The sequence below is a fragment of the Erpetoichthys calabaricus genome, chromosome 2 (genome assembly GCF_900747795.2).
Source record: "Erpetoichthys calabaricus chromosome 2, fErpCal1.3, whole genome shotgun sequence".
NCBI classification, from domain to species: Eukaryota; Metazoa; Chordata; class Cladistia; order Polypteriformes; family Polypteridae; genus Erpetoichthys; species Erpetoichthys calabaricus.
This window is the reverse complement of record NC_041395.2, coordinates 158,716,614-158,739,022: the sequence shown is the minus strand read 5'-3', so window position 1 is coordinate 158,739,022 and position 22,409 is coordinate 158,716,614. Positions and strand designations below refer to the sequence as shown.

At 33.5% G+C, this 22,409-nt stretch overlaps 1 protein-coding gene across 1 annotated transcript; it reads right to left on the bottom strand.

The window, feature by feature from the left end:
• Window positions 1-14,414: 14,414 nt before the first annotated feature.
• On the bottom strand, window positions 14,415-18,617 carry LOC114646480 (zinc finger protein ZIC 1). The gene is made up of 3 exons (XM_028794692.2): window positions 17,394-18,617; window positions 16,625-16,788; window positions 14,415-16,070 (listed from the first exon to the last, which is right to left on the bottom strand). The coding sequence occupies exons 1-3, from the start codon at window positions 18,358-18,360 to the stop codon at window positions 15,873-15,875; spliced, it is 1,329 nt and encodes a 442-aa protein (XP_028650525.1). The 5' UTR covers window positions 18,361-18,617; the 3' UTR covers window positions 14,415-15,872.
• Between the last annotated feature and the right edge of the window lie 3,792 nt (window positions 18,618-22,409).

The window sequence follows — 22,409 nt, the reverse complement described above, 5'->3', positions numbered from 1 at the left end:
AACCTGTGTATTGGATTAAGATTTTCCCAATATCTCTGCTGCTCTTTTACCTCCAGCCATTACCTTGATCTTTCTTGCATTTACCTTGAGTATCTTTGCTTCCAAACTAACTTTCTGTTTCAGTATCTTCTCCTTCAGTTTCAATTCATTTTGTGCCATTAATGTGAGATCATAAGCATACAAGAGCTTTCATGGCAATCCTTCACACACATCTCCGATCAGTACTTCCATCACTATCAAAAAGTTCAACAGACTCAGCATTCACCCTTTACCTCAAAATTGTCATTATTCCCAAATTCTGTCCTGACAATTGTTTGTGCTCCTTTATACTGTGGCACCCGGCTGGGGTTCCTACCCGGATGGGATGCCCGGGGAGACAGGATGATGGCTCATGCCTCCTCCAGACCACGAGGGGGTGACCGCCCTGGTTATATTGGGGGCCACGGGTACAGGGCTTAGAAGCTCAACCCTGTAGGGGCCCGTGGCCACCGCCAGGGGGCGTCTCCATGCCTGATGGACCCTGGACCTCAGCACTTCCGCCACACTGGGGCATGTCGGGTGGAAGATTGCCGGCGCACACCTGGAGCACATCCGAGTATGAATAAAAGGGGCCGTCTCCCTTCATTCGAGGCTGGAGTCGGGGTCTGAGGACCCGGGTCTGGAAGAGGACGAGGTCTGGAAGGAGAGAGAAGGAGGCGGTCTGAAGGAAAGGCATTGTGGTATTGGCCTGGACTTTGGGGGAGTCTGTGGGTTGTGTGGCACAATAATTGTAAATAACAGTTATATAATAAACGTGTGTTGAGTGACAAAACAATGTCTGCCTGTCTGTGTCCGGGCTGTTCCCCACAATACGTTGATTGACTTCTTGTCCTGAGAATTTGTGATAGAAATGGGGCACTCAGAAACTGGATATACACATGCATCATAGGTAAAGACCACACCTGTTCACAAAACTTTTTTTTTTCAGTAATTTCATTTTAAGAATTTTTTTGTAAACTTGATATGTTTGATATATTCATTTCACTTTCAAATTGACTTTAATTTTAATTTACATCCCTTAAATTTCAATTTTTAAATTCGAGTTTTCTGAAAGCATAACAAAACATAGGATTTGTCTGTGCCTTACACATCATTCACACTTCTCATATGTAGGGTATCTTGGAGTTTTTGAATCATGATATAATAACATATCTAATGGAGCTCAAATTTGCTTTTCAACAATGATGGCTGCTGGCTTAGTTTGGTGTATTTATTCTACCTTTCTTGTTTTTTATTTTTTTTTTCTAATGGGCTTTGACTGAAATGTATTAGTAAAGATAACCTAAGATTCATTCACTTTACACACTGGCCCATTAGTCACATGATTTATCCTTTGGACTCCTTGATTTGGTGTTCTGATCAGGGAAGTCAGCATCCTTGCAGGTACATGTTGTCCAATAACATCATTCATTCTTGTTTCCTGCCCTGTGAACTCACTCTTAAAAAGGAATAGAACACTATCCCCTTTTTTAACATCTCAAAATGAAGGTCATGTGTAATTTTGGTGTATACAAATGCACTTTTTATTATAGTGGAGAAAAAGTTTACTATGGATTTAAGTGAGCATTATACTTTTTTATAGCTTATAAACCACTGAAAGGGTGATTATTGCTCAATAACTGCATTTGGGCGCTTTATAGAATCTAAAAAACAAAACAATTTTTTTTTATAAATAATAAAATTTATGAATGTTGTGTATTCTTTTTAAGTTTCAAGTATTAACAGGAATAGTAAATACTATCTACGGATGTCAAACATCTAAAGTTATCAGGTAATTGCTTTCTCTATTTTAATAAAACAAACATCTACTTTAGCAGCAGCTGCTTTGTTGCAAGAATAAGACATCTTATTTCTCATGCAATTAAACTAGTAACTCATAATCATAACAAAATCATAAAAAATTAAGTTGTGCTATTTCATAAACTGTTCTAGAAACAGTGCATGGAATGTTGCTGAATTTATTCACACTCTTGCTTAGTTAAAGTGGCATTAAATAAAGGAAAATTGCAGTCTGACCTGCTGAATGTGCATTGTATTCATTTGGTTTAAAAGCATGTTAATTAAAAAAAATATTCTGGAGTATATGGAAAGTGGAGAAAAAGTGTAGTGTAATTATATGAATCCTAAATTTGCAATAACATTTTTAGAGATTTTTGTGTAATTTAAATTCCATGAATACAGTCTTTTTCATAATATAAGTATTAAATAAAACTACACATCAGTTAGTACAGTACTTACCATGAAGGGAAGAAACAAATAAAGTATACATACTGGAGTAAGAATGAAAAAAAAAAATTTAAAAATCAAGGACGCTATAACTAGCCAGTCATTTTTTTAACATCTACAGTATTCGGGTTAGTACCTCCAACTTCCCTAAAACCTGTTCTTCAAACATTGAGTTACCCATGTAAACATGAGGGCTAATATATAAGAAATGAACATCAGAAATGGACTTGGCAATTAGGATTTGTGATTCATCAGCACCAACAATCTGGCGGTACTGAAGGTTTTTTTTAGGCTTGATTACACAGCCAGACACAGAAATTTCATATTATTATTCATTTTCAAATTTTAAGTACAAGTGAAAATCTGGTTCATTTGTGCCATTTCTGAGATGCACCCACCTTCCCATTCATACATTACAGTTGTCTTGGTTACGATATACTTTATATTATCCATGGACAAAGTTCTTGTTTCATATGTTTAAGTTCTTATCATGCTTAAAGGATGCAGCCATTCTTTCCTCAAATGTAAGAGACTTTTAGGTAGAGATAACCCTGCTGCTGGTCACTACGAGCGCAGTGCTCATTTCATCTTTACTTGTTTTATGGTGAGTCCATTCTTGACAAGGAATTTATATTATATCCAAAAGACTAGCCAAGGCACACATGAACTTGAACGGTGCCGATTTAAGTAACAAAGTTATTGATTCATAATATCAACTACCTACCATAACTTCCCACAAATAAAAAATGTGATTACATAATAATGATTGCCATAATGAATAAGCAAACATTAAAAAAATATTGTTGATGATATAATGGGCCACCATACCTATAAGCAAAATAAGTGATGGTCAGTTCTTTACTGTAAAGTATATTCTCCTATCATAAGTATAAATGAAAGATATTGCATTCTGAAAAGAAACACTCAGGAGTAAATAAATGAAAACTAATAAACCACATTTACCAAATTTGGTTATAAACATGTATGATAAGTAAAAATACAAAGTGTGTTTATACACTTTGTCTGTTTGTGTCGACGTGATTTCAGATAGAAGTAAAATGTGGGATCTAAAATCACTAGTCATTGTCTTCTTGTATGAAAAAATTCTACTGATTTATATACAGCAAATGCATAAAAGAATTTTCACATGCCAACACGGATAGATAGATAGATAGATAGATAGATAGATAGATAGATAGATAGATAGATAGATAGATAGATAGATAGATAGATAGATAGATAGATAGATAGATAGATAGATAGATAGATAGATAGATAGATAGATAGTAGTGTGTAAGTTAGTGATGCATGCTTGCCTGAGAGTAAAAGAAAATATATTGTAGCCAAGACGATTTGTATGAACAAGTGTATTTATGAATAGTAAGTTATGAATTTACCTGGCTTAAAGCCTTCAAATGTTACACGGACAATGAACATTATGAAATATCTATCTTTTATAGAGGTATGGTTATGACAGTTCTTCTTTATATGTTTCAAATACTTCAAACAGAGATTAACTGTATGACATGTCTCAACAAACATGTGTTTTACTAATTGAGCGCTTTGGCTTCTAGCAAGTATATTAACACCCCAGTAAGTAAATCCAGAAGACAGGTAATTTGATTCAGTTTTTGAACTAAACTAATTCTGAGCACATTCCTATATCAAGATTATCTATTGGTATACACCCTTTTTGCCGAAGTATCTGAAGCTTAACATTACCCAAAACAAGAATGATGCAATTTTCTAGACACCTGTACTCGATTACACACTGTGTCTCTTGGGAAATTTCAAACCATATATTTTTGACCAACTGTACTTTGCATATCCCTTTGTTCCTTTCAATGAGTAATATTTGAGAGAAGTTTGTCTTATCATGGATTAAAAAATCAGTCCACTTACTTGTCTAAAAGAATCATTCATCATTCATAATTAAAATTACTTCTTAGATTTAAAGAAGGAAAACACTGTCCATAATTTCTGACTATCACTAAATGTATCTTAATTTTTCAAAATTCTTTTCATATTTGCAATTCCCATATCAAATGAATTTCTTTCAAGGAAAACAAATACCAGTCACTGTCAACCTCAATTAATCTGCATTGTTATACACACACAAAACACTTTATATATAGCATGTGTGTTCAGTTCCTTAGTCAATTCACCAAGCTGTCTCCCTGAGTGCAAAGCAAGAGTTTGTCCATATACTGACATAACCACATAAATCTTTGAACTGTTGGAAGAAACTACAGTATCCACTGATAGCTTATCATGACATTAGGAAATTAGACAAACTCCACAAAGGCCACTGAGACGGTTGGAATGGGGTTTGGAATTAAAACCAGGTATCTAGAGATGTTGATTCTTAAGAACTGCTTTGCTTATTAAATTAAGCATTGTGAAATTTCTTGAGTCTATATAATACTGTGCCTGAAAGAGAGTATCTTCTATACTCCAAAACTTAACACGGTAAGGATTAACTGCTATACATTGACTACAGAGTAGTCACTGCAGTTCTCACCTATCTTGTACTTCATGTTTATTGTTTCAATTTCTCATATTTTTATTTTCAAATATAATTTATAAATATACTCCTGCTTACTTCATGCATAGTGAATGTCATTTTTATTGGAGCTCCAAGTGAACCCGGTCAAAATGGAAGAGCCCACATAGTATGGATGGTGGTTCTTGTTCTGCAAACTAACCTAAAAAGGAGGCTGTAAGGGATACTTTTAACTCATACTTCATAACATCTTAATTGCTTTCAGGGTGAAAAGCTTGTTAAGTGTAATACTTTAGTAATAACCCTGTTATAATATTTGTCGGATAGCACATGTCAAATGCAATGCTGAAATTTCCACAAAGGATTGTCAGAGGTAAATCATTTATTATTATTAACCCATATACAGTTGTGCAAATCAATCAGATCAATTTTGATAGAGTGATCTTGAAATTAAACATTCCATATTCTTGTATTCACTTACATTTATTAATTAGGCTAATTAGGGATGTTATTTTGACTAAGAAGTTTAAATTTCACTTTTTAAGATTCTGGGAAAATTGTCAGAAACAATGTCAGTTCATCATACACATCCTTGAATGGGTTTACATTCCTGAAAATATGGCTTTTAATAACACGGTTGAGAATTTGGCAGTCATTTTGCCTCATGTTAACCTGAAACTGCTGATTTCCAATTCAGATGGTTTATCTTTACTTTTTGGCAAAACAAGCTAATCAGAAGTTAATAACATGGACTTGTCTTGTCCATATATATTATGGTAAGGTAAAACATCTATCTATGTATTCATTTTCAGGTAATGCTTCTTTGGCAAAACATTTTGAGGAAAATGCAGAGCTGGTTCTACGATATAGATAAACTACGTGGCTGCCAAGGGCAGCAAATTTTAGGGTTTGAGGACATTTTGTCAACTATGATAGATGTTGGAAGGGTGGTGGCTTTGTATGATCCAATCTGACTTGCAAGGAGGTGCAAGGGGGGCAACCATCCCAACACAAAAAGCCAATATGCTACTGTACTACCCAAAATAAAAAAAAATTAGCAAAAAAAATTTGAAACATGAATATATTATTGCTCTTAATGAAGTAAGCAAAGTACTTACCTGGACAATGAGCGTGCAATGTGATTTAGTGGCTAAGGCTGTGAGCTTTAAAATTCAGCTGCTGCTTCAATTCACTATGTAATGCTGTGTAACTCACTTAACCTGTCCACGGTCCGTTTGTAAAAAAATATTTAGAAATTGTATTATGCTCTGGTTTTGCAAGTCACCTTGGATTGTGTGTCTGCCAAAAGTATAATAATAATAATATTAAATTAACTAATTTAAACAAATAGAATTACATTGTTTTTTGTGGTTTACTTTCATTAAGCCTTTCATTTAATCTGACTGGCAAAAAGAAATTAAACAGGACAAATGACAATAATTATTACTGACTCTGTGTCTCTCCTTGAGTAACCAATGTGAGTGTTTAATAAAAAATAACAAAGGCTAATAAAAACACACATAAGCAAGAAAGACTGAAAGTGGCTACTAAACTGTTATGTTTAAGGTCCCACATGTGGGAAGACACGTCCCACATGTCTGCATGTGGTTTACACATTGTACCTGCTGTCTGCATCAGTTTTTCTCCAGGTACTCCAGATTTCCCTTTCCCATTCCAGTGACACACTATAGTTAAATTAATGGTTGACTCTAAATTTTCCCAGGATGTGTAAGTGACAGTGTGAGTATGAGTGTACCCAGTAATGAATTAATTCCACATTCAGGATTGCCTCTTGCCTTGCCTACTAACATAGGCTCTGGCCTCCTATGATCCTGAAATGAATTAACTGGGATTGAAAATGAACATATTATTCTCTCTAATAATATATTGTATTTTCAAGCATTACGTTTAAGTGACACAAATATATTGTTAGCAGGACTGCACTAGTTACATACAACTATATATTCGATCTTGTGCATGCACTGCTATAAACGTCTGATTAAAGTTTGCTTTTAAGACCCTACAACTCACTAATTTCTGAAATTATGAGTATATGCTATGTAAATATATATTATTCTTGTTGATGTCCTTAGATGATGGTGTGCTACTATCATAAACTTTCTTCTCCCAGGATATTCACTCACTGTTCTAATGCACAGTCTTTGGAACCATTTTCTTGCAAATATCCACATGTACAATGTTGTAATCCTGGCTCCCTTTGGGTACAATGTCAGAAAAATATAACATTCACTATTTTATGACTTTCACTTGTACTCATTTTTGGATGTTTACTTTTACCTTTTATAGTAATTGTTGGTTGTTTTTTTTTTTGGAAACTACAATATCAAATAAGTTGTGTCCTTCACTAAATGAGAGAGACATCAATTCTGGATAAATTTATTTCAGCTTATTAGAACAACAAATAACACCAACCAAACACTAAAATCACTTCCATGCTCTCCTTTTCTGCAGAAAATTAAAAAATCTTATACTACTGAATATTCATATTCCAGGGAGGTTTAGCATTTTTTTCAAATTCTAAAACATCCACCCCTTCCTGAATGTAATGCTCTAGCAAAGATGGCCATATGATGGATATACTGAAATATGAGCAATTTCTATGAATCGTGCATTTTAGGAGCTGCTGTTCTGAGCCAGAGTATCAAATATAGGCGCAATCTAGAATCTAAAAGCAGAAGGCTATTTACATACATGCCAAAATTCCAAGAGTTTGAAATGGCATTTTTCTTCTTTTTCTGTTTCATAGTGTAAGTCGTTCAAGTTACAGGGCAATCACATCTTGTCGTAAGGAATATGAACTGTTATTAGTGCTTGACATCTGATTTAATGCTGGGGTCTGCAATTCTGAATGCTACCTCGGCCATCATTGTGAAAAGAAAAAAGTTGGAGCATATTTACTACATAGTGAAAACACGGAAATAAAAAAAAATCTAGAATGTCTGTGATATAAAATGTACTCTTATTTCTAAAAAAAGTGAAATCACTCTACGTATATAGTACTATCTGATTATTTATACAGTATGGAAAGATTAAGTTTCAGTATTGGCATTTCTAGATGCCAATAAAATGCATTTTCATTTTTCAAAAAAGCAACAACCAAAAAATATAATGTCCACCCTTGTTTCATGTATTTGAAAAAATATGTACTTTTTATGTGCTATAAAAACAAGCTGTGCTTTCTTTAAGCTGTTTTTCAGTAAAAAGTGAACTATTGCATAGAAGGCTTTGTATCAATTTGATTTCACAATCTATCACTGCCAAACTGAAAATCTTTAAAAAGTAATGATTTCAAGTTATCACTAAAAAAAAACTAACAAACTGCAGAGTTAGAAACTGTGTATATAATTCTTGTTACTTGTGTAATAAAATCTCAAAAATGAAATCAGCATTTCTCAGAAGAGATAAATAACAGCACCAACATTTCTGCTACTTAATTGTAAGAGTCACTGTCAGTCCGTCCATCCAGATAGATTAACTTTTCTCCATTTAAGATTTTGCCAGTAAATTAAATGTTGCAGAATACACGTTTATGCTGCTCTAGCTTAAGCAATCGCCAGCTTCAAATGAGAAATACTGTTACACCAGTGCCAAATATTGCTCTGATTTTATATATATATATATATAAATATATACGTCCGAGGTGCAGTGGGGGTGCAGTGAGTGTGTACGCTTGATGAGCCCAGAATTGGGGCGAAACACGTGTCGCGTACTCTTTGCATTATTTTACAGTAAACTATGCTATATATATATATATATAAATATAAAATATATATATATATATATATATATATATATATATATATATATATATATATATATATATATATATATATATAAAAGCACCAAGAACTATTGAATGCATATGCAAGTATTTCTGTATTAGATATAACGTTACAGTATAAATGTTGACTTTAAAAGAATATTTATTCCCTGCACTTCTGGAATTTCCAGCATAATCAAATTTATATTGAACTTGCAAAACATATATACTTCAGATTTTTGAAAGATTGACTAATTTTCATCTATTGTAGATGAAATAAAGAGGTTCGGATCCCACTGGGTGAACATTTTTTCCCAAGTGTTTAAAATAACAATGATTGAATATAATACAATTAATAATAAAATGCTAAATAAAGACGTTGAAAGGGTACGCCCTTTGGTATATATTGGTTTAAACATTAAGGGATTAATACTTTAAAAATATGAATATTTGATCATTTTAATCACTTCTGTTAGTATGTAACCCACTTTCGTAATACATAATTATTGTAAATCCAAAATAATTAAACATGTACGTAAACTATGATTTTTTATTTTTTTAATTTAAGCTTGCTCTAAGTAGTGAACCTTAAAAGAACACCTGCTCTTAATGTATTATTATTATTAAAATTATACGGACTGAAATAAGGGAGGTGTTGACTCCTCAGTTACTAAATAATGTTGGTAATATACTATAAAAAGTTTATTATTTTTGATGTATGATTTATTGCAGGGTTCCCTCAAAGTAAACTTAGCACATAGCGTTTGGATTGTAGATGATCATAAAAAAAACGGGACCTGTTATTCGCATATAAAATACTGCATTTCAGCTGCAGGTCATGTCGCTGCCGTTAAACCTGCTGAATAATTAACAATAGTTGCAAATATCTGAAAGGGAAAAACGCAACGTAAAAAATACTAACTCAAATTTCTTATAAAATATAAAATATGCACCGTTTCCATGAATTTTGACGATATGCAGATTATTCTATTTTATCGTGATGAAAATATTATTCCCCCTCTTACTTTAACTGCTTAGCCTTAATGAAAAAAATTACCGGACAGTCACACGATCTAAGGGAACTGAACTTCATTCTGAGGTTTGCAAAAATAAATAAATAAATAAAGAGGGAAAAAAGTGGGAAAAAATAACTAAAAGTCTAAACAATGTTAGAAATATAGAGATAAAGCGAACGTTTACAAGGTCAATGGAGTACAAAAAAAATTGACAAAACTTTGACTATAACCAACACAAACAGCAACAACCAAGTGGCATATTGAGTACAGCTTCGTCGTTGTCAGAATGATCACAACTCGAAACTATGCGAGCGCTTTACTTTATGAATGTGCATTATTCTGATGAGCAGCAATTAAAATAACAGCTGTCCACAAGCTGCCACTTGCATGTCGTATAAATAAACTACTGACTGACTTAATAAGATTACTGTTGACACGCTAATAATAGCTAGATTTTGCATCTGAATTGCTATATCCCAAAAGGAGCTATGATTTTGCAATAGAACAAGTAATAAACTTTAGGGATAGATAGATAGATAGATAGATAGATAGATAGATAGATAGATAGATAGATAGATAGATAGATAGATAGATAGATAGATAGATAGATAGATAGATAGACTTAATTGTTTGGATTAAAAATGTTATTTGAAGTTTAAAGCTTGGTAACGTCAACGTGGAATAACTCACACTTCAAAATAAACATCGACATCTTCCATCTTTCTATTCTGTCATAATTATCGGTGTATTTTGGAGATCATGTGTCTGCCTTTTGTAGTTTAACCCACTCAGCCTATCTGAAAGCTGTATTCAGTGAACACGCAAATGTATTCTGAAGTCAAACTGAGGTCAGCCAAGAGGGCGAAAAAAATACAGTATTGTTTAAAGGCAACGCACCGCACGCACTCCCAGTGCCACAAGTACACAAAAATATGTATCGTGAGTATTTCACTCTGATATCATATACTCCGTAAAGCAGGGCACAAATAATATGAAAATAATGAAAATTCGGATCACCAGGAATAAACATTATAAGTAATAACGCTACGCTCTGAACTGGTCAAAGCAGTTCTTCAAGTACCAGGATCTGACTTGTTATTTACTGCTATTAAGGTTGCATTGTTCGATGCTACTGCGGAACCTTATCGTAATTATAAATTATATGATAAATACACTGTCTTAAATGTACATCGATTACACATTGCACAGATATTCAAATGGCTTTGAAGCATACAAAAACGAATCAACAGATACCTAAAAACAAACACACAAAGCAAACAATCACACAGACAAGCGAACACGCAAACAACATAGACATAAATACATACATACAATAATAAATAAATAAATAAATAGGGCACTTGTTCTACTTGCAGAATGTTCCTATACATACGTTGGATAGAATGACTAAACTGACTTGGATCTGTCTACTAACATGTTGTTTTAATTTGTACGCAATCCATTACGCACGTTCTTTTTACTCTTACCATACGACCAAAAGCATCGTCCATTTACATTTAAAAACGTCTTCAAAAAGGGCTTGCAAATATCACCATCGATCAGGGCAATCCTCTTAGTGAACAAGAACTGTGGAGAATTTGGCACTGTGCTCGAATTCAGATGTAGGTACTAATGTAATACGCGCAAATTATTTTTTAAACTATAAATGTGTACTCATTTACTCGCACATTCAACTAGGGTATTTGTACTTAGAAGCAGACAGAACAAATGACTGAAGAAAGAAATTATTATCGTTAATAGCTGTAGTAGTAGAAGAAGCAGTTAAAAATAACGTTTTGGAAATTAGTTTTTGCAAATAATTCAGTAATGTGAGTGAACTATTTCAAACAAACTTCCTTTCAATTTGTTCATTTGTGTTTAAAGAATGACACTGCCAATATAATATAAATTGAACACGTACTAAAAGATATTTTCGACTATATGATACCCTTTAGTAATAGAAAATGAAGGCTGACGTTAAAAACATATTGTGACATATAGGCAAAAGTGATTAATGATTAGACTAAAATGCTGCTTTTCAACTACAGTACTGTTATCAGTTTGCAAAGAATGAAAAGTGATTTGTTGTAAAGTAACACAAAAATTGTAAATCGTGCACTTTAAAAGCATTGCTTTTTTAGTTCTTGCGGTTTTTTGAGCTCTAACTACTTTTTCTGTATTTATGTACAAAAGTTCACTAAAACTGAACATTTTTCAACTGATATTATTATAAGGCTGCGGTCGGTGTAAATCTATATGACAGATGTGCATTCAACTAAATTTACATCGTCATTTTTTATTTTTCTCAGTTTAACGATTTTCATTATGAATCCTTTGAACAATTTCCTTTACAGATATTTACTTTAATATTAATGCAATTGTTGCGCTGGTTTCATTGTGTCATGCGTCAGTAGCAGTTTACACATATTCGCATATTATTCGTAATAAGATTATGGAAATGTATATTCAGGCTAAAATGTGCAACTTAAAAATGTTTTTATTAAAATCGTTTAGAGTCCATTTTAATTTGATGTATAAAGTTATACTCTCTAAGCTATAGCTTAATATGAAATGTATTTATTCATTTTTATTGGAACTGAAACACAATCTTTTATTTAACAAAAAGTGTGATAATAAAACATTTTAAACTATTTTAGTTTTATTTTTTTCCTATTGACGTTCGTTTAAATTTCAAGGATCTTTTCGGTGTGATCCTTAAGCTTCCACACCACTACGGCTACACCTAACCACAAAGTAAAAAATAGTAATAATAATTATAAATTCCTAAATATAATAATAATAATCGAAGCTGAAGTTTGCAACTGATGGTCGCTGACCGCATTCTGATTTGACAAGTTTGGCTAGTCTGTGCAGGTTTTGTCAAAATTTTACATTAAGATTAAAAAAAAAATTGCACTGGGAGAGCAACTCTTAAAACGTATTGCACAGAAGATGTATTCGTTAACTTTTATTCTGTTTTAACTTCCACCTATTAAAAAGGTCTGTTTTCTTAGACTGGTTATAAATAACATGAAATGTAAAGCATTTGCTGAATCTATATATATATAAAATGTATCTACTTGTTTTTATCTGATTTTCAACGTGTTATCATAGAGTTAATATTTTGTTGCCACGATACATTTTTTATAGTAGGACTACATAATTTTAAATTATTTATATAAAATTAGTTTGGAGCTTGTTGTTTTTTTCTATAGTTTTTGTAATTATTTATATACTGCATGTTGCATATTAGCACATATATACAAGAGATATACAGTTGTTTTATGTACACAAACACATAATACATAAACACATACTTGGGACAACCGTGTGTGTGGTGTGTGTGTGTCTGTGTGTGAATATATATATATATATATATATATATATATATATATATATATATATATATATATATATATATATATATATATATATATATACAAACATATAGATAATATGTGCAATATCTTGCAATGGTGAGCTATTCATCCATTCAGATTTTGACGATGAATTAAATTCTAATCTAAACTGAATGTTGTTTATTATTACCTCATACAACTAAGCCTTTATTATTGGTTGCTGACCTCTTAAGAATGACGTGCATAAAAATGATGACTTTTCCACTGCTGTTACAAGAAGTCATTTCCCCACTCAATTCTTCGAAACCTGCTAAACAGATAATAACAATTACTTCCACTGCCTAAGTTCAAAATTTAGTCCGTAAAGAAAGTGTTAAAATCGGAATACTACATAGTTTTGCACTAGAAGAAAAATCGAAAATAAATCGCTTCTGTCAATTAATGTTTACGTCATCTCTATACCTTTCAGTGTATAATTTTGATTTGAATAGGAAGTTCAAGATTACAGATATAAATTCTAGCACAATAGCTATTACACATTGAATTTTTATTATCTCCTTCAATAAATGTGAAGTAGACCTCACAGCAGCAGCAACCGCAGTATTAGTGATATTGATAATACTAAGAATTGTTATTTATTATCATTATCGACATCGTAATACCTGTAGTAACTGCTTTGTAACGGTTATTGTCATCCAGTATAGTACTCCATTGGAAGAACGATAGATAGATAGATAGATAGATAGATAGATAGATAGATAGATAGATAGATAGATAGATAGAAGACCAGTTTCTTGAGGTTTTTTTGCTTCTTCTGCTTCTGTATTAAGCGAGTTCAGTAAATAGATAAGGAAGGGGTGATAAACTGAATGGAATAATGTCATCTATAGAGTACCTTTCATGATCTGGGTCTCCAATTTTATATAGTAACAGTAAAGGAATAAAGAGCAAATACTGTGTGAACAAAATTTTTTGCAAAAAATAGTTATTAAATGAATACTTGAGCACACATACTTTCAATCTCTGAAGTCAACCCTCATGCCCTTGAATATACGACTAGTTGTGCAGTCGTCTTTTCAAACTGCTTTCCTTTCATTGTTTTGAGCTATTAAATGTCAGACATGTTTTCGACAGAGAGCTTCCTAAAACGCATCCCATCTCCTCACCAGCATTCGGCCAAGCTCATGATCACTCCAGTCTGTTGATGTATTGTCTGCTTAATGGGGCGGTCAGGAAAGCTACAACGAATAACAAAGCTTAACAGCTACTCCAACCGTAGCTAAGTTAGCGCTAACAGTATTGTTGCAAATCTATCAAGCTAAACAACGTGAAAGTGAATTTGTTTTGAAGAAACAAGCATTTAACAGTTATTAGACACGATCTGCAGTATTCATAAAGCCATGTCTTTCATAGTTTTGCTCTTGTTATCAGTCAGAATGGATTCCTGCTTAATTGAGTGCAAACAGAACAAAGACATCAAGGAAATCAAATTACACAAAATAATTTGTTTTACTAAATTTGATTTTGTAGAAAACCAATAATATACGGTCAAAGAGATAATTAAGATGAAAAAATCATAAAAAAACATTATTAAACAAGACACGGATCTTGATAAACAATAATGATCGCATATAAGCTATCATTTATATACCATATAACAAACCAGATTCAGTATTATGGCAAAGTCCCAACAATACGCTTTACTGTTACCCATACTTTAACACCGTAGTATATTTAGTGTAGCATTACACATTTCAGACAATATAAACCTTCTTTTTCTAATTGTTTAAATTATGGTAGTAGTTTTACTAGCATCTCACATAAATTCCTTATTTTTATTTTTGTCTGTTGGTTATTGTTTTCAATTTTAAGTTAAATTATATTGCTCTGTTTTTTTTGTTCATTCATAAAACGTGATATAAATATTAAATGCGTACCATAACAGTAGCAGCAGGGATTCTAGTTGTCATCAAATTTATATAATAGAGAGACGAGTCAACAGAACCCACAATAAAATGTTAAATTACAAAATAATGCACTGCTTTCGGTCTATTGGCTTAAAAATCATGCTAAATGCAGTATTGTTGTATTTATGTCTTTAATACTGGATAAAACGTAACCAAACATTTTTTTTTCTTTGTGTAAACTATTTTTTTTTTCATACGAACGTAATTTCCCATAAATATCGAATATTCTAACATGAGATACCGGCTCTTTACATGCGGATAAATATGTAAAATGAAATTATATACATATAGTCATTTCTTGCAATTGCCACTGTATTGAACAGTTTTATTATTAATAATATTTTTGCCTTTTATATCACTTATTACATAAACAGATTGACACGGAGTTTCAGGCTTTCACTATACGATTTATCGACATAACATTTAACAACAGTTTACTTCACTACTTAGACTGGACTTTGGAACGAAATGTCTGCACTGTATACAAAAGCACATTAATACTGGTATTTGATTAGGTCGACGTGTAGACTGTAGTAATACAGAGTAATTCACATTTGGTACACATTGACTATAACATTCTTTTCATTCAGGACTAGTAACCGCTTTGCTTAATTATAAACCATCTCCCCTTCCCATAAACCTAGAGACCACATTTTCACAAAGTCCTTTAAACTGTAATATAACTATTTACAAAATAAAACATTACATATTTAAACTAATAAATCTTTATTTACAGAACAGGCCGCTACCAGCGGATACATGCAATTTGAGACCTCTTTCTCATTCGCAGTTCTTGAAGCCCTATAAACTTGACATTTGGCCTAAAGGCACCCCGTCCATGCATTGCGTACCTCTTTATGTTACACAGCCTTTACAAAGAAATTTGGTTTCTTCTGGATTTTTTCGGTCCACTTTTATGGGCGGCTTTAGTCTTTGACTCCAAGCAGTCATGGATCTGCAGTCTTGTTTGTTTAAATAGTTTTAAACATACCATTCATTAAAATTTGACGAGAGCGTTGTGTGACTGGACGTATGATGGACTGTTGATGATGCAGGGGATATGGAGTTGCTGCTCTGGTTTTCTGTTGAAGGAGACACGATTGTTGGTGGGGTGGATGATTCGTAACCAGAGCTTGCTGCTGGAGAAGGCTGGGGTCCTTGAGAAGACGACTCGTGAACCTGTAAAATATCGAAAAAAAATTAATACTTGCCCTATATTCTTGTACGCTGCAGGGTGACTGAGCCCATTTCAATTTAACATCGTATTATTAGAATACTTAAATTCGCCATGATATGTAGCATTTCACTTCTGTTGACTAATGCTAAATGAAGCTTTTAAGAAAGTGCAAAAACACGGGACAATTAAATTATAATTAGAAATGTGTGGCAAACCGCTAAACGATCCAACATAACTTTTGCCACCAACGGATACACTGATGTGCTAATATACTCTAAACAATGTTAAATTCAGTTAAACATATTCAAATTTTATTATTATCGACATAGCTTGTTTTCATCTAAGATTGTAATTTGATTTTGCTCAAATTAATTAAAACAATTATCACTAACAAATAAAAAAACTTTAAAACTATATTCAGTATGCAAGACAATAAAATTGAACTATATTCATGTTAAATATATATGTTACATTATATATATATGTCTGAGCCCGTGTGTCAACTTGACAAAAAAAAACTTTAAAATAATTGAATTTTAAATAAGGTTTAATTTACCTTCATGTGCTTTCTGAGAGAACTGGGGTGAGTATAGGATTTGTCGCACATTTTGCACAGATAAGGTTTGTCAGAGGTATGGACGTGCATGTGTTTCTTTCGGTCGCTGCTGTTCGCAAACCGCCTGTCGCAGCCTTCAAACTCACACTTAAATGGTTTTTCACCTGACAAGACAAATAATAAACACCACTTTAAAAACAATGAATAATAAACGTAATGCCATACTTACCAACTCCGCACAAAAAAAAATATCAGTTTCATAAAATGCTCCACATAAATGTGGTGGACAATTTAAATCTGTTTGCACTTTCCAATTGAAGTACTCCTTTGTAATAGTACATTCAATTACTCGTGTACATCTGCAATAAATGTATAGCCGTTTCAGGCAATATGTTATCTAATAAAACATTCGGTACATCTGAAATCCGAGCATGTCTGCTTGTTCGTCACAATTTGTATAGATTAACATTTAATTTATTTTAAATGTACAGTACCATCGAGCGGTATAAAACTTAGTATATCATCATTCAATAAAAAATAAGTGATAGCAGAATAAATACGACGCTCTGTACTTAGAGATATGATTCCTTTATTATTTAACAGCCTTACTATACAACATAAATTAATACATAACTATACTTTTTTAAATTGCTTAAATAACAGTCAAGTCTCAGGTTTATTACATAGATAGATAGATAGATAGATAGATAGATAGATAGATAGATAGATAGATAGATAGATAGATAGATAGATAGATAGATAGATTTACCTGTGTGCGTTCTTTTGTGGATTTTTAGGTTTTCTGATCGGGCAAACACTTTACCGCAGCCAGGAAATGGACAAGGAAAAGGTTTTTCACCTGTGTGGACTCGTATGTGATTTACAAGCTTATACTTGGCTTTAAATGGCTTTCCTTCTCGTGCGCATTCTTCCCAAAAGCAGATATGGTTGGCTTGCTCTGGTCCCCCCACATGTTCCACTGTGAGGTGAGTTACTAGTTCGTGCATTGTGCTAAAAGTTTTGTTACAAGACTTTTTCGGGTTTGTCAACTGTTCAGGTTCTATCCATTTACAGATAAGTTCTTGCTTTATTGGCTGCCTCATATAACGAAAAAAGGCCCCTGCCCCATGGTGTGCAGCCATATTCATGTTCATGGGTCCGTAGCTGTGTAGCTGGGTCGAAGCATAGTGGTCTGATCTGGGGCTTGTTACCTGGCTGTACTGGTCTGCTCTGCCATACATGTCTCCGGAAAAGCCTAATCGCATTTGACTGTTAACAACGTTGGGAGACGCGTGAGTTGTCGCCTGCTCGTGAAGTCCCGGGAAAAGCAAATGTCCAGTAGCATCTGTGTGTCCATGGGGCCCCGCAAAACTTCCCGCGGCAGAGGCAAACAGGCTATGTTGGGCGCTGGCTGCTTCACCAAATCCCCGATTTCGGAAAAGAAAGTCCCGAGTGGAATTGAAAGCTGCGGTGGAATAAGAGCTGACATGAGAGGGGTGGTGATGATGCCCCAGCGCTGCCGCTGCGTACCCCGGCGCCTGGGATGAAAAAGCCGTTTGACCAGATGCAAGATCGTGGGTACTGTGGTTGATTTTAAAAGCGCCCATCCCATCAGCAAATGGATTTATCCCCAACCCCACTTCTCTGTCGGTGACATCGCCTGTTGAGTGATGTCTAGAGGATCCGAAGGTAGTCACTCCTATGGTAGGGTACTGTGGTCCCGCGTCCAGAAGCATCTTTTTTGCCGCTGAAACGACTTGGGAAAAATCAAAATTCTCACCACTGCTTTTCTGTGATGTTACTTACTGTACGATAGCTTAGTAACTCCGTTCAATATAAATTTTGAGGACGCCTTTCTCCCCTCTCCCGTTCGTTAACTGCGAACGCAAATCATGCACAATATTGTCTTTTGCGGTTTATCTTCCTGTGGAGAAACTTTCACCTCCTCAGCCAGGCGGTGAGCTCGAGACTGATAGCCGCAATCATTTCTGCAGATAAATGAATTGAAAAGACAACACCGTCCCCCTTGATGAATGGGAGTAGCGGAGAGGGATCACGTGGATGTGGACTTTGCCTCTCATTGGAAGACTGCCGCTCCCCCTACTTTAAGAGACGCTCCAACTAACAGTTCACGGGCCTTCAAGATGAACCGGATTGGTCAATTGAACTAATCAATCGCAGGTATTGTAAGGTAGTTGACAGTGATTTTAGTCAGCGAAGTGAAAAACTGGAGAAAGTTCACAAATGTGTGGGTATACTATCGAAAACATTCTTATGCGCAAATAACAGCCTGCGGAGTCTGCACCGAATCCCTAAGCCAAACAAAAGCATATTTTATGCGATCCATATATGAAAGGCGTCCAAAATACTTTCATTAGCAAAGCTCGCGCATGCGAGGAAGAGATAAAGACGGTTTAGTATTTTAAGTATGAAATAAAAATTGCGCTTACTCCCTTTTCCAAATTTGTTAGCGTCGCACTTTTTGCTTAAAAAGTGGGCGGCACAATCTGAAAAACACAATGAGACTGAAAGCTTACATCATTCTAAGCGTACTACACGAAATGTGTTAAAGCGTTAGTAGAGCGCTTTTGTAAATAACAAACAGAGGTTTCGTGTTTATTATTAAAATATGCTAAATCCATACTTAAAAACGAAAGAATTTAAAAAGCAACGAGGCCACATTTTCAAATAAATACTTTTAACAGTTTAAGTCCTCTCTTAACAGCCATATTCTTTGTTACTGGAAGAACAACCAGAACATATAATTGCTAAAAAAAAAAAGATACACACACGTGGATATTTATCTGAAAAATACGAAGCCTCCTAGACTATTGTAATATTCTAGACGTGTCTAATTAACTTTGTAATTGGTGGTATATAGTTCGTTACAATGGAACTCTCTTTAAAACGTATTTGCACCCAATTGCTAACATCACGTCAGTCAGCAAAAACGGTCGATGTTGCGTATCTGTATTTTGTAACGGTAAGTAAGAGTTCATTTCAGAGCTCATATGTATGCTGTACACTACACTGGCACACAAGGGCATGAACATATTACTTGTAATTGTATTACAAAGAAAGGTAAAAAAAAAAGTAATATATGCAAAATACGATACGATGTTTGGGATTACGTTCAATGATGTATTAAACTACGTTTAGTTAGTTTGTATAATATCAGTTGTGAGCCGCGTGGTTTCATTTCCCTTGTAATCGTTTGGAATACATTTTAAAGTAATGTACACAACCGTATTGGGGGTACTAAGACTGAAAGCATTCCATTGTTCTTAATTTACTTAACACACTTCCTCTGAAGAGTGCCCTTAATGACTGCATTATAAAATCCATGCATTAGTAACTTAATTTTTCTACTTGACATTATATTTATTATTTTTATTTAATTTACTTTGCTTTGCACTCCAGCATTATTAGGAAACGAGTTCATATACAGCACAGCGAGTAGTAAAGTTGTGGGTTGCAGAAGTTATCAAGTGGGATTTGCGGCGCTCTCTGCAGGAAACGCAGTCTGCTCGAGTTCAAAGCCACATGCACCGACGTGACATATAAGCCATTAAAATATCATCCTGACGGCTCATTTCTGCTTCATCATACATTCCCTAACTGTTACCAGAAAGCTTGAAAAGAAGAAATGAAGGATGATCGTTTACTTTCATTTCCAAATGACCTTTTACCTGAGCTGTAAGATACCTGAAGAAAACCGCGAGTCTTCAACAGGTGGAAAGCGGTAAGACAAACATTTTTATTCCAAGATTTTCTTTTTCTTTAATTTTGATAAATTAGTGTCTTTGGTCAAACTTAGGGGGAGGTGGGCGGGGGTTTCTGGAAAGGAAGAGGGGCTGTACGGGGTGTTTAGGCTTTTGTGGTACTCAGGCAAAAATGTTGCCATAAAATTATTTTTATTATTATGTTTTTCTTAGGTTTCAGTGATGATAATCATGGATCTGATATAAGCCATCATAGCGTAAGAGAGCAAAATACTTATTTTTTATCAAAGAAGAAAATATCTAGAATGAGTACTAACATATTTAAAGGTGCAAAGAAAGACCATGTCTTACGTGTTTTTTTAATGATTTACCTATATGACATTCAAGTGTATTCACAGTTAGCATTCAATGCAGTGACTTATAGTTATTTAAGATTTTTCATATTGTACTCATATTATAACCCTTGACCCGTAAACGACCACATGTGTCACTCATTGATGACAGCACATTATGTTCATACTGTTCTAAGAGATTTCAATTGTTTGAAACTAAGTATCTTGTTGAATATGACGCAGAAGAAAATTTTGTATTTTCAATTTTTAAATCAAGTCTGTCAGTAATCCTATGGGGGGAAAAATAGTATTCTCAACATAAGCTGAAATGAAATGCAGAAAAGTATATTCGACGTATGCAGTATATTGGGCATTTAGTATACATGTACAATATATGTATACTACAGTTTAAGCAGTATAAGAGTGTTATATGCATTATTACCGCTTCGTGAAAGATAATTGTCTTTGTAAATACCTTAAATTAAATTCAGTTTTCAGATACATTACCATTATTCGTCCCCTTACAAAAGTCCTCCACCCCTCAGATACCAATGTTAATAATACATTTTATAACAACGTAATAATCACGAGGCAAGCTGGTGCTTAAAAAATTAATTTTATTTGAATGTTTTATTTGATAATTTTCCAGCATACAGCATGCATGTGAGAATATGTACATATTGTACATGAAGACATATTTCTGCAGTGACACACCAGAAAGGTAACAGACAAGAAACAGAAAGCGGTGCGCATTTGTATGTTTTAGATGGACACTTCGTCTTCTTTGTTGTATTCAGGTTTAGGTTTAAAGTTAAAATATTCGTTATGTAAATCAAAAAGGAAGTACGTACCTTAAGCGAGTTAGGGTGAGACTTACTCACCATTAACTCGAAATTGTTTATTGAAGCTTTTTGATGCATGTCTAAATATTAAATGCGCCTGCAATAAGTTTTTAAAATTCCCAATCTGCTTATACTCTTTTCTTTTTTTTTCAGCTTGTATAAAATTTAATAACATGATCGCATTTTTGAAAAGATGTACTCTACAAGTCTAGTATTTATTATTTTTAAGCCGAAACGTTATTTATGTTAATATTAAAATTAATTTCCTCCAGGCTACATCAAGTTAACGCAAATAATATCGTATACGGTTTACATTATCATCCAGTGTTTAAGTATGCTTTAGTTTTAGAAGGCTATCATACTTTAAATTATTAATCCAAAAATCTTTTTTCTCGCTTTAAAGATTGTTTCCATACAATTCATTTGGAATTGTTTACTAAAGAGAAACACCTGAGTGTTTATCCTTAATCAGGTACCAGAGTGTTTCAAGCTAATTTATTGCCGTCACATTGTTGTTACAATACAGTTAATGTTATGACCAAAAAAGTATATGATAAAGGCATAACAGTATTTAAATTTCTGTTATTTACATAGAAAAAGAATTAGTCCAATGACTGATTTTATCTAAACGAAACTTTTCTCTTTACCATTTTGATTTTAAGAAGATGTGATACAAGCATATTTCAATATGTTCTTAAATGTAGATAGAGGATACATTATTTTTGAAATGAACAATACCTAAATCATAAAAAACAATGCAGTATTTTAACATGGAACATTCTTAAATGTTTCATTGACAATAAAAATGTAAATGACCTTGCGTTCATATCAGGTACTCAATGAATCGGATGAAAACAGGAAATATATAACATTAATATATTTCTCATTT

Excerpts from the sequence above, each read along its gene's own strand:
- LOC114646480 (XM_028794692.2), bottom strand. The coding sequence starts at position 18,360 with ATGCTTCTGGACGCGGGACCACAGTACCCTACCATAGGAGTGACTACC. Across the intron at positions 16,789-17,393 it reads CCACAAAAGAACGCACACAG|GTGAAAAACCATTTAAGTGT; the intron begins GTAAATCTATCT and ends TTGTCTTGTCAG. Across the intron at positions 16,071-16,624 it reads CTCTCAGAAAGCACATGAAG|GTTCACGAGTCGTCTTCTCA; the intron begins GTAAATTAAACC and ends GATATTTTACAG.